Here is a 13846-nt window from a genome sequence, read left to right on the forward strand (position 1 = left end):
ATAACAACATGATAGAAGCAGCCCAAGAATACTCAGTCAACAAGCCATAAACCCAATGAGAATTTATGTTATGTAAATTTGTTTTCTTAGTAGGTCAATACGTCCGGCAGTATTCTAGAATAGTTAAAAGAATCTATGAAGTTTGGAAATTAAGCACAAGAGAAGGGACTGCGCTCTCGTCTCATTGCTTTGTCTACTATTGCAATATAGCTGAATGTAATAGGAGCTTGCTCCACACCCTTTTTTGGTAATATATCATCTAACCGATCTTGTTAACAAACAAACAAAATTAATGATACAACAAGAAGTCAATTTTATCTGATTAACTACACTTCAAACTACTTTACTAATTCTGATCGGAAAAGGCTATCACAGAGGGAAAGGAAAAAGAAAGAACAGACTGTTCAGATAATCTTAAATCTCTTCACTAGTACCAAACTTTAAGAGGACCTTAAAAGGTGAGATCGTACAATTTATGTTAAAAATTGAAGGATAAAAATCTTCAAGGCCTAACAGAAATTGGAAGCCAAAAAAAAACGTTATGTTAAACATATACTTCTACAGCAGAAACTCAACCAATATCTGATCCCCTTCTTAAGATGATCTGTCACACTATAAACGAAACAAGATTTTTGAGTTTCATTGCACCTTTTGAAGTAGGATGCATATTAGTGTGCATCATAAATGTGGGAGAATAGAATGCTAAATCCATCATCACAACAAAACCATATCACATGAAGGAACGGCAAACTGGCCCCTTTGACAGGCCTAGACGTACTTCCATACCATGATGCATATCTGCAGGCACGAAAGTTTCCGAGTCCCGAGGATCTACAGGCAACAAATATCAGTATTTAGATTGTGTTGACCACTTTAGGAAATAAAAATAAAATCAAACTCAAGGTTTTCTTACAATATAGAATTCCACCTGATAGACAAGAAACAATAATCTGCTTCGCGTGTATACTCATGACACCGAGGAACGTTAAATTTTATCCACAACTTTTGAAAACAAACTTACTCCATTGCAATCTCTCTTGTCAATCTGAACTTACAGCTAAAGCAAAAGCATTTACAGCATGCAATGGTAACCACAAGTTTTCTGAGATATTAAACACTAGAGTATTTCAAGTCACTCACCATTCAAATAATCTTCGAAGGAGAACTCGTCTAAGGAACCGGTCAATGACTCGAGACCTATCATTGATGATGGCAACTCACCAGGAGGCCTTTGAAATCTGCACAAGTAAAAGTGCACACATGAATCCATGCATTCTCTCCAGCCTGGTTAAGAGAAGTTTTCAATTTAGATGCATGTGAATATTTAAAAAGTTAAGGAAGGTATCAGAAATTGTGAAAGTGATTGGAATACTGACTGCATCAAAATGATAACAAACTACATCTGCAAACATAACCACATATGTTTTGTCAATTCATTTTACACAATAGTGCAAGGCATGATCATTTGCAAATGAACAATATTTGGTGTATTAAGCTTCTGTGTATCCCTCAGATGCATAATTAGTTATTAGCTAATCCTTATCAATGACCAATAACACACACCTTAGCTCCAGAAACAAACTATTAAGCAATTCACAAGAAAATCATGCATACACTGTCCTATCACAAATATTTTTCAAAAAATTCCAGGCACAGAAAACTCAATCATGAACGAAGGTTGGCAATTTAAGCATAACATCACAACAACCTCACTAATCAACTACCTGAGGGAAAAATAAATTTATTATATAATCTATTGACTCTAAATTTTGTTGCCTTAAATGTTCAATTGACGTAAAGACATCAAAACTGCCAGGGCAATAATTTGGCAAGGGTCCAAAAAATGAAATTTAGAAAAAACTACAGAAAAACATCCAAAATTCAGCACAGGTCACCAAGCAATAAACAAATCAGTAGTTCTAAGAGTTTTATAAAAAATTAACTGGATTAAAATTAAACTCAAAACAAACATCTGATAATCGTATTGTCAAATAAATATTTGAAGAAAATCCTCCATTATCATATACAGAATGGACACTCATGTACATCACATTAACAATCAGTAGCTTCCAGGGGTCTAAAATCAAAATTCTCAAGTCCAAAAAGTGGAACATTAAAGTTTAAAGTTTAAACCACATATATAGAGGTATCAATACCCTCTAGCACACCCCTTTTATGGGATCTAGAAGTGTTTGTGAGGGTCCTAGCATCACATGCCTAGCGGAGACTCAAACTGGTTGTTCCAGCACCCAACTCTTGTGGTACACCAATTGCTCCTGTTGTGATTGTTGCTGCACTGGTTGGTCTTCAACCCGGTCCTCTCACTCTCTAGACAACTAGATCAATCCACCATAATAGGTCTTTCAGTCTCCACCACCCAGTAAAAATTGGGGTAAATCTCATCAAAGCAAAGGGGCCTCTACATCAACTGGTTTCTCACACAACCCAAAATTATAGTAAACAAACACCATATCATTAAGGCGTTGATATTCCAACATGTTGTGTTTCTTTGAGTGTAATTTTCAAATATAATGTAATAGTACTTGCAATATGAGATGCTGCAAGTCTACCTTAACACTGGAATTGCAAATTTGCAAAGCAGTGTTTGTCCATGTGTAGAAAAATAGGAATACACCAAAGACTAGGAGCAATGGAATATACAATTTAGTATATTGGAGTCATTTGATCTTAGTATTGGAGTGTTAATACCCCAACACATTGTTTTATACAATAAGGAGTCATTTTATCCTAGTATTGTTGTTAGTACTCCAATGCCCTTCCTTAACACGAAAATAGTATTTTCAACTACATACCCCACCTTAATTTTACAAAGATATGGCTCTACCACCATCAACCCAGGCACCCGGGAAACCAATCACAATGCCCACTGGTTTTTATCCTCATCTTTATATACTGGGGCTACATTAGTGATGCTCCATCACATTATCATATCCTTCATTTTGAAGCCAAAATTCCACCTAAGCAATCTTCCAACTTAATTGATTTGCATCTCAAAAACATTTAAGGTGTGGGAATTTAGTTGGATTCCCCTCAGCAAGCAGATCATTCCAACTATTGTACACTTTTTCCTGGAGACTCAAGCTACTAACAAAAGGTAGTGTTTGTTTGTTTCAAGAAATCGCAAGGTTAAACATCAACATATTTGCTCATTGTTTTCTTAAACTATTTTTTGGGATATTGATATTCTAGAATAAATTTGCACAATTTATAAACAATTTCCAAGGTTTTGTGCTAGGAGAGCAACTTAACAACTTCATCCTTAACATATGTGATTTAAATTCCCTTTTACATGTTATGCCTCCTCTCTCCACAAAAATATAATTTTCTACACCTGACAACTAATTTTATTTCCAGCTTTGAACTTTGATTCACAACAAAATTTAAAATTTTCCAATACCTCTTTCTGTAAGCTTAGGGAATGACTATTTCAAATCTTCTAAGCAAGAATTTTTTGTTCTTTTAAGCAATAGAAATAGTTGTTGCTAGAACACACACTCGCTTTTGCAATTTCCTCGAATGAAAGTTACATATTTACCTATGAATGAGTATGCTATGTTAAGCATATTCTCTCTTGTGGAAAAGAAATAGTGATGCAGGAGCATTAGAAGGAGGGGTCTTGGCTTTTGAGAAGATTTTATATTATTCTATGTAAATAAATTGTATTTTCCAAGTTGATATATTTTAAGAGTTTTAGCACTAGACGAGTCATAGTTTTAGAAAAGCTATGGATAGGTAAGATTTTGTCCATAAAGCAAAATCAAATCTACCTTGAAAAGCATGAGATATTTAAAGAATAAATCATGAGAGATTTAGGGAATAAAGCATGGAGTAATCTTAGGATCTAGGAAAAACTACTTTTCTTCTAAACATGAAGATCAATAGTACACAAGGACACAAGATGTAGGCTGCTAGTCAGGGCCAAAGTCTCTCCTAGAGAAGAAAACCCACAAAAATCTCTTCTTCTTATAGATTTTTTCAAATGACAAATTCCAAGACCTCGAGAATAAGACCAAGACCCTTCCAAGACCAAGTCAGACCTTCTGGAGGATGAGCTTCTTCTTGCCAAGTCAAACCAAGTCAAATCTCTTCCAATTGCAGAACTTCGACCCCCAGCTTCAGATTTCGGCCCTCACTGCAGGTCTGAAATTTTTGCCCCCTGCAATTTCGCACGTGGGTGAATTAGGGCTTCTAAGGCTGCCCCCATCCTTCGCTTGGGCTGCTTCCTCTTCAAAGGCTTGTAGGTGACCAAATCAGCTTCTTCTCTTCCAATTTTGACCCTTCCTTGATGACTTGAAAATTTGGTCTTGATGTTGCAGAAACCCTAGCTTTTCTTTGCACGTGTGAGAGAGAGAGAGTGTAAAAATCAGAAATTTCAACTTCCTTCTTCCTTCTAGTCCTTCACTTGCCTTTTTCTTTCTTGTTCTTGCTTCCTTGATGAATGAATGAGTGATTCTCCAAATGAGGTCGAATGGTCTCTTATATATAGCCTTTTTAGAAGGACGAATTGCCCTAATTAGGCCGACTTCTCCACTGCTAGGCCAACAATGACTCTATTGACTTCTTGACTCTATGACAAACCTTAGAAGCACACAATGGGTGCTTGACCTAAAATAAATTGACCTTGAGCATGAAACCCTTACTATAAAAAATAATAATAATAATTTTCTTTTATTTTTACAGTATAAAAGAATCATGAATACATATGAAGACCGAACCTAGTTACATATGTCAACGCATTCGAGATTTCGTGAATGTTTGTTAACATGAGATTAACTAAATCTGTACATGAATTCTGATTGGAAGACACCATCTGTGTGAGCGACTGTAAGGAGAATAAATAAGATTGGTAAGACTCGCTTAGAGCAGAGCTGGGCAGAATTCCCATTTGGAATTCCAGTTAGATCAATATTGAATTTGGGTAGAACCTACATAGGTTACAAATTTTGTAGAAGTCTCTATGACTTAGAAGCTGAGTTGCAGGAAAAGTCGATTTTCCCTGCATTAAATAGATTGCTGAAAGCTATTGGACTAGATTTCCCTATTTCAGGATTCTGCACCTATGTTCCATCCCTGCATCAATACCTTAAGGTTATGGCCTTTCTCTGCCAATTCTGTGTCTCATATCTATGGCTCCTCTACCCCTAATGGTATGTGCTTGTCTTTCTTGTCTGTAAACTCTAGTGTATTAGGGCATATAAACAATCCTGTGAATGGCTGCAATATATGTTCTATATTGTGAAGCGGTTTGAATCGTGTGTAATTAATTCTCCATGTCGCAAATGTGTGGCTATGCATTGAATATACGGTTACATGTCCTTTTCACTTGGGGTGCATCTTCTCTACACAAATCTTCATTTGTTCGGCCTATCACTGTGGGTTGTCTAATTTTTTTCCTCTAAATGCCAGGTCCGACTTCAACATATTTTCCTTGAAATATTTCCTCCTCCCTGTCTACATCATAAGTGCATTCAACATATTATTTTTGCATTTTCTAATTGTGTTTGAACAACCTCTGAGCTGCACTGCCTCCGATATCATTTCCTCTGGTTGAGTGTCACCTTCTTAAAGTACCTTCTTAGTTGCTTTCATGTTCAGAAAATACGTGAAATCCTTTCCAAAATATATATTTTAGAAAAAACATCAAAAATTTTGCCTTTTTTCAAACTAAAATAAACTTTAGAATGACTTAAAAATCCTTCTCTCCTCAAATGCTAGACCCACACAAACTTCCTGTTGATATCCCCACACACAAACGTTAATTTCAAGCTCAGGTTGATAAATACTCTATATTAAAAAAGTTAAAAACAAAGAATACACAAAGGCAAAGTGGGTTCTTCATAAGGCTGAAATGGTACTAAAATAATAGCACACCAAACCTCTTAACTTTGCCTTGTATGATTGATATTGTAAGCAACATTGGAAGCACATGCTTACGATTTTGCATCTTAATCCCCTTCCAATTAGATGAGGTTTGTAGCAGGTACAAGTCATTTCAAAATTTGTCTATTCCGAGGAGGATGGCTCTAAAGTACGAGAGGCACAGCCTAGAACTTGTGCACCCAAGCCAAAGAATAAGAAAGTTTAGGAGTTTGTGATATGTTTGTTGATGTTTGTAGCATCGAAAGGTCTTCTGCAGAGCCTAAGTGTAGAGCATGCAGGAAAAGGTTCTGTTTAGGTGATTGTTCAAGAGGAGCAAGTATTATGATTTTTTTCCTAAGTTTTGACTTGGGGAAAGCACATTAATTAATTTATTGATTAATGTTGGCTATTGGACTAAAGTTTCTAAGGATAAATAATCTAATTATTTAAGTGACTTAGATCTAATCTCCACCGTTGATCTAAGTGGGTTAGGATTTAATCCTAGCCCTCTATCACTTTGGAGATTACGGATTTAGTTCAAGTGAAATTATAAAGAGGACCTAAAGGGGGAGGACGGTGTAACGAATAAAATATATATTAATAATGTAAAATAATATAAATGATAATAAGCATAAATAATTATTAGTTTAGTAGTAATTAGTTTGAAGAGGCATGTCTAATTGAGACATGACTCTTCATGAAGAGACGCTTGGTATATAAGCAAGCCTCTCGTTCTCATTTGTAAATCATTCATTCCTATTCACACATTTAATATAATATTTATATCTTTAATAGATAATATGATATTCCAAGTCTTTTGGAGTAATTAATTTATAGAAGGAACTTTGTTCGCTTCATTTGGTATCAGAGCAGTTCGGTCCTCTAGGTTGCTTAACCGGTGCACAAAGCTCATTCTCCGATCCAAGTCTTTGGACTCTTCGTCAAATTTATTGTTGTTGCAGTTCAAGCATTCGCTAAATATTTGGGAGTTTCTCCTTTTCTCCGTTTTTCTAGGCCTTTGGCCATAAAAAAAATTAACCCAAAAAATATATAAGTAAATATATTAAAAAAAGAAGAAAAAAAAAAAAGTAAAAGAAAAAACAAAACGGATACAAAATCTCATACCAAGTATATTTAAAACTTTTTATGTGGAGAAGCCCATGGTTTTAAAAAACAACCCATGGTAATTGCCCATGGTATTTTAAAAAGTTAAGGAAAAAAAGAAAAACAAAAAACAAAAGGAATACGTTTTACTTTTTACGTCGAGAACATTTTAACAGAGGCTTTAAAAACAACCCATGGTAATGAAAAAACAGGGATACAAAAGCTCTTACGTGAAAGGTAAATATCACTTTTTACAAGAGGTTTTAAAAACAACCCATGGTATTTTAAAAGTTAAAGAAAAAAACAGGGATACAAAAGCTCTTACGTGAAAGGTAAATATTACTTTTTACAAGAGGTTTTAAAAACAACCTAAAGGTAAATATTACTTTTTACAAGAGGTTTTAAAAACAACGCATGGTAATAGCCCATGGCATTTTTAAAAGTTAAAGAAGAAAACAAGGATACAAAAGCTCTTACGTGAAAGATAAATAATACTTTTTACTTAAAAAGTATTGTGAACATCGTGACCCTGTCATTTAGGTGAAAGATAAATAATACTTTTTACTTAAAAAGTATTGTGAACATCGTGACCCTATCATTTGAAAAGACATGACCTTTATATTTAGTAAGTGTGGTGACATCATAAAAGTTTATATTAAGTATGACTTTTATATTAAGTGGGGTGACATTAAAAGTTATCAAGCGATTAATTAAGTATATAAAAAAAGGGACCAATTTATTATTTAAAAAAAGAAGTGAAACTATTATTATTATAAGATAATAAAGTTACTTTGAAAAGGGGTCTTAATATAAAGAAATACATACATATATAGAGGGCAACAATATAAAGGAGTATTTTTTTTAATAAAAGGGTATTCAAGTTTTAACAATCCACATTAAAGGAGAATATTTGAAAAAATATATATAGAAGAAATAAGTGATATTTTCTAATAAAAATAGCTCCAGTTGACATATTGTTTACGTAAAAACATCAAGGCAAAAATGGAGACTAGTAATGAAAGGTTTCCTGAAACCCGTAGTACATGTGTTTGCACACTATTTCAAATCAAAGGATCGCTCGCAGGAAGAGACATCATAATCTCTATCTGTCCTGCTGAAAGAAGTAATTATGTTAGTCCTAAATGTGCTAACCAATTAGTGATTCTAGAATCAAATATAGTTGAAACAAATATTTTTGGAAAACAATACGATATAAGCAATTTACACCTAAATATTGGAGATTATACTTTTACCTCAAAATTCACCGTGAAAACTTTACGTTTTTACGATAGTGACATTGTTTTGGGGTTATGGGAACTCTAGGTTCCTTTATTCTAAATACAAAGAAGAAGTTTTTAACATTTTCTTACAAGAAGAAGAAAATAACGCTCCAAGATTTTACACTAAAACCAAATTCAGTAACACCAGAAGATATCTCAAATATTTCAAAAGTAATGTCTCAAGAAGGTAAAAAGGTATTACAAAATATGCAAAAAGAAATTGACAAGATCAATGTTGACAAAAATGAAGAAGTTTCTCGATTTAAAAACCATAGCGAAAAATTATTGTTGCAAATTAAGAAACTTAAGAAGGATAAGAAGTCACTAGAAAACAAGGTACAACAACTTATCGAGAAAGAAGCATCAAATGTAGGAATTCAAGTTGATGACAAAACAACAAATACCGATCAAATGAATATGACAACTCAAGAAGACAAGTCAGTTAAAGTAAAACAGTGCGAACAACACATATGGATTTCCAATCAATTAATTAATCATGAGCAAGCTGAAGCTCAATAATAATACAGAGATATTTACAATAATAGAAACATCAAGTTTCTATGTAGAATATGGAAACAATCAGTTTCATCTAAGAAACTGCTAAAAGAATAAAAATAGCAACAGCTAAAAGAATGAGCATTAAATAGGAATATTCTAATACCCTCCCTTAACGCTAAATCTATTTACAACACCAATAGACCCTCTGAATTTTACAAATTTATCAGGAGCAAGAGGCTTGGTGAAAATGTCGGCGGGTTGCTCTGTTGTGGGAACATATTGCAACTGAACTGAGTCGTCTTCAACAAGCTGGCGAATGTAGTGGCAATAAGTTTCCACATGCTTTGTTCATTCATGAAAGACTGGATTCTTGGCAAGTTTGAGCACTCCCTGATTATCACAAAACAAAGAAGTAGGCCCTGTCTGGGAAACATGCATATCTGCCAGCATACGTCGAAGCCAAACTGCCTCACAGGATGCCTTAACTGCTCCCCGATACTCTGCTTCTGTTGAGGAGAGAGCCACTGCCTGTTGCTTCTTACTAGTCCAAGTAACAGCACCGGATCCTAGATTAAACACATACCCAGCTGTAGATTTACGGTCATCAACCGAACCGGCCCAGTCAGAATCAGTGTAACCACTGAGTATAGGATTGGAACTTCGAGTGTATAGGAGGCCATAATCAGAAGTGCCACGCACATATCGTAGCACACGCTTTGCTGCTTTCCAATGATCAGCTTTAGGAGCTGACATGAAGCGAGAAATGTAGCTTACTGCAAAACTGATGTCAGGTCTGGTAGCAGTAAGATAGATGAGACTGCCCACTAATTGCCTGAATAAAGTTTCATCCACAAGGGGAGAGGATGACTGTGCTGAAAGTTTGAGCCCTGGTTCCATAGGAGTCGTGGCCGGTTTGCAATCCTGCATTCTGAACCTGTCCACAAGATTTTTGGCATACTTGGACTGAGAGAGAAAGATCTGATTTTCAGTCTGCCAAACTTCAACCCCCAGACAGTAATGAAGAAGTCCCAAGTCTGTCATCTCAAAAGTTCTGCATAAATCTTGTTTGATCCCATGGATCAAATGTGTAGAGCTGCCAGTAATGATAAGGTCATCCACATAGACAACCACAAACAAGATATCATCACCAGTATGCTTGATGTACAGGTTTGCATCAGATGGGCTCCGCTGAAAACCCTGATCTGTCAGGTACTGATCAATTTTCATGTACCAAGCCCGAGGAGCTTGTTTCAATCCATAGATTGCTTTAGCTAACCGACACATTTTCTGTTCTTGACCAGCAACCTTGAATCCTGGAGGCTGCGTCATGTAGACTTCTTCTTGGAGATCACCATTTAGGAAAGCACTTTTTACATCCATCTGATGAACTTTCCAATTGAACTGAGCTGCTAGGGCAAGGACAAGCCTTATGGTACTCATCTTGGCGGTAGGAGCAAAAGTCTCCTCATAGTCGATGCCTTCCTTCTGTGAGAACCCTCGAGCCACAAGCCGAGCTTTATACTTGTCTATGGTTCCATCAGCTTTGTATTTCACTTTATACACCCATTTGCAGCCTATGGGCTTTTTCCCTGCAGGAAGATCAGAAAGTGTCCATGTGTGATTCTTCTGAAGACTCTGGAATTCGGCTTCCATAGCCTGTTCCCACTCAGATGTACCCTTAGCCTCTGAATAGGTTTGAGGCTCAAAAATATTGTGTAGGTTAGCCATAAGAGCAAAATTGACTGTAGACTGTTGTCTGTTCTTATGTCTAGAAGTTCTACCTTCAAGGAGCTCATCATCCCGGAGATCACCAATGGTTTTAGCCCACCATTTAGGCCGAAGAGTAGAAGAACCAATATCAGGAGTAGAGGAACCAATATCAGGAGGAGGTGGAGAAGACTCAAGAGCAATAGGGGCCGCAAGAGGAGGGTTATTTTCTGGAGGAAGCTCAGATAGAGTATTATCAAATACTGATGCTACATCATCCCTCCCATCAGGTGGACCGACCGGAAGAAGAACACTGTGAGGCTGATCCTCAGAACACTGCTCAGAAGAAGAAGACTGAAAGAATCCTCTGTCTTCATCAAATACTACATCCCCACTGAAGCTAAGACGACCAGTGGCTATATCTATCAGCCTATAGGCCTTGTGATGATCACTGTACCCTGTCATCATGAGTTTCTGGCTTTTGGAATCCAACTTAGAGCACTTAGCAGCTGGAATCCAAACATATGCAACTGAGCCAAATACTTTGGGATGACTGATCTTAGGCTTACGGCCAAACCAAACCTCTTCAGGAGTCTTCCCTGTAACAGCCTGAGTGGGTGATCGGTTAAGAAGGTAAACAGCAGTAAATACTGCTTCAGCCCAGAATCTGTTTGGAACACTCCTGTGTTGTAACATGGAACGAGCCATTTCAACAACCGTGCGGTTGCGACGCTCGACAACACTGTTCTGCTGAGGAGTGTAGGGTGTGGTTAACTGACGTTTGATGCCATGAATATCACAGAAGTTGGCAAAAGTTGAAGAACAAAATTCCCCCCCATTGTCAGTCCTAAGAGTCATGATGTTACAGCCAGACTCTTTTTCAACTAAGGTTTTAAACTTCTGAAAGGTACTAAGTGCATCAGATTTATTTTTTAGAAAATACACCCACATCTTTCTACTGAAATCATCTACAATAAGTAAGAAATATTTGCAAGCGGTGATAGAAGTTGTATTCATAGGACCACAAATATCAGCATGAAGTAACTGAAGTACCTTAGATGCTCGCCAAGATTCTCCATCCTTGAATGGAGACCGATGTTGCTTTCCCGCTTGACAGGCGCCGCATACCCCCAACTGCTGAGTCTGAATATCAGGTAATCCTGACACAAGTCCCTCCCGAGAGAGCTGAGAGAGATACTGCATATTTAGATGCCCATATCGCTGATGCCATAGAGTACTGATGGGAGAGACACGTGCTGCTAGAGCCACTTCTGGAGAGTCACCGGTGTCAAGTAGCCTATATAGACCATGGTCCTCTAGGCCAACAGCAATTGTTAGACTAGTCTCCCTGTCAATAATGGAGCACTTGTGCGCACTGAACACTACATCAAGCTGAGGAGAATTCCTCATAATCTGGCTGACAGACAGCAGATTAATTTCCATACCAGGAACATAGTATACATTCAAGAAGATGAGTGTGCGCCCACCAGACTGGATCTGAACGGTACCTCTGCCAACCACTGTGTATTTTTCACCTCCACCAAATACCACGGAATCACTAAAAGGTGAGAAGTCAATAAACCAGTCACGCCTGTGAGAGAAATGGCGTGATGCACCAGAGTCAATGTACCAAGCAGAAGACGGTACATGATCTGACGACCTTTTAGCCATAAAGGCGTAAAAGGCAGATTCTGTCTGCTCGGAATATTCCTGACTGCCTTCCAACATGAGATTGGTTAACGAAGCCATCTGCACGTTTCCCAAGATATGGAAAAATACAAAGAATCCTGCACGGATTTCAATGCGGATGCTGGCTGATCCAGACAAAAATTGACAGATGCTGATATAAATATGAAATGATTCCCAAAGGAAACTGATTTACTGTAAGAAGCACAATTTTCTTAAACAAACACTAGATAGGAAGAATCAACAAATTGGGCCCACAGGCATAGGCAGGAAACTCAAGACGGATATGAAGAGGCACGAAATTTCTGGAAAGTTAAAACCTCTGTTTTACTGTAATAACAATGCTGATTTACTTGAATGAACTTCTTCCCAAACTCTGCTGCTTAAGATAGTGCTTTGAACGACAGATTTGACTCAGAAAATATCGGCTTATTTAATGAAATTTTGCCAGAAAGCGTAAAGGATTCATAACTAAGACAAGAAAAAGACCCTGCTTTTGAATTTCTGCTATCCTTTTTTTTTTTTTGCTGCTGCCGTAAACAATGGAAAACCCAAGTTTGAATTCCTGCGTTCCCTGTACTCACGATGACTGCCGCTACTATACGGGAAATTCAAATATCAGTTCTTAGAAAAGCCGCTGATAGTAATGACTGCCGCTGAGTCCAAGCCGACAGTGCCAGACTATTCTGTTCAAAAGCTTCCAACACGCAGAATCACTGAAATCTGCGGTGATCCGAGAGCTTCCGGACTGGAATCAGGTACACAAAAATTTCAGAAGAAGAAGATCATGGCCCTACGGCAGTTTCCACCCTCGAGCAACGAATGCGAAATTGCTCCGTCACATACGATGCATCATCCTACTCGAGCATGTTGAAAATGGCATACCTATTGGATTGGTTGAAAAGGGTTTTATTGAACAATCTTGCGCAGCTGGTATTGGAGACTCTGAGGAAGGCGTCGGCAACAGGGTTATCAGTAGCCTTTGCCTACGGGACTCACCGATTCTTCTCCCCGGGACCCCTCTGCGATCACGGTAAACGTTTTCGTCGCCGCGATCTTGATCGGACAAATTTCGATTCCCCAAGACATGCAGAGATACTTGGATATCGATAATTCTGCGAAGGTTGATTTAGCGCTAAAAATCGATCGATTTACCCTTGGCAAAACAGAACTCCGCAGAGCGAAATCCAAAGAGAAACGATGATACGAGGGCAAGATCGATATATAAAAAAAAATTAATGCCCGACACGCCAAAAAAAAAACGATTATACGTGGGCGAGAAAATAATACCCGACACGCTTACGCCAATCAGAAGTCGTAAGTGCCCTTTTCAACACACAGGTGCCACGGCAAAAATTCTACGTTTGAACGATCTCGATCCCGTCAAATGAACGAAGCGGATGAAGCAAAAGGCTCTACGGAATTTCTCGATACCAGCCACCGTTTGATCGAAGAGAAGGTGAATACCAAGGTGAATATGGCTGCACGCCCTGTCCCTTCTTAAAAAACTGTGGAGATCTCACAAGACAGAGAACCGACTGCGATTTATCCAAACAGAATCGGCAATTTTGTTCTAAGCCAGATCCAAGAGTTTCTCAAAAAGAAATGCTTAGACATGAAGAAATGATAGTGCAGGAGAATAATCCATTTCTGTATCGAGATAGACGACTGTAAGCTTTTATCACAGTGAG

General features: G+C 37.5%; 1 protein-coding gene across 1 annotated transcript in view; it reads right to left on the reverse strand.

The window, feature by feature from the left end:
• Positions 1–409: 409 nt before the first annotated feature.
• Positions 410–13846, reverse strand: part of LOC149150451 (cyclin-B1-2-like) — a 68371-nt gene continuing 54934 nt past the window's right edge. The window contains exons 3-4 of the mRNA XM_089440814.1: positions 1141–1238; positions 410–831 (exon numbers count right to left, since the gene is read on the reverse strand). Coding sequence (XP_089296940.1) covers positions 731–831; positions 1141–1238 — 199 coding nt within the window. The 3' untranslated portion in view covers positions 410–730. The remainder of the gene's footprint in view (positions 832–1140; positions 1239–13846) is intronic.

The sequence above is a fragment of the Pinus tabuliformis genome, chromosome 9, assembly GCF_031772625.1.
Source record: "Pinus tabuliformis cultivar Carrire ecotype Pingquan chromosome 9, CPIR1, whole genome shotgun sequence".
In the NCBI taxonomy this organism is placed as follows: Eukaryota; Viridiplantae; Streptophyta; class Pinopsida; order Pinales; family Pinaceae; genus Pinus; species Pinus tabuliformis.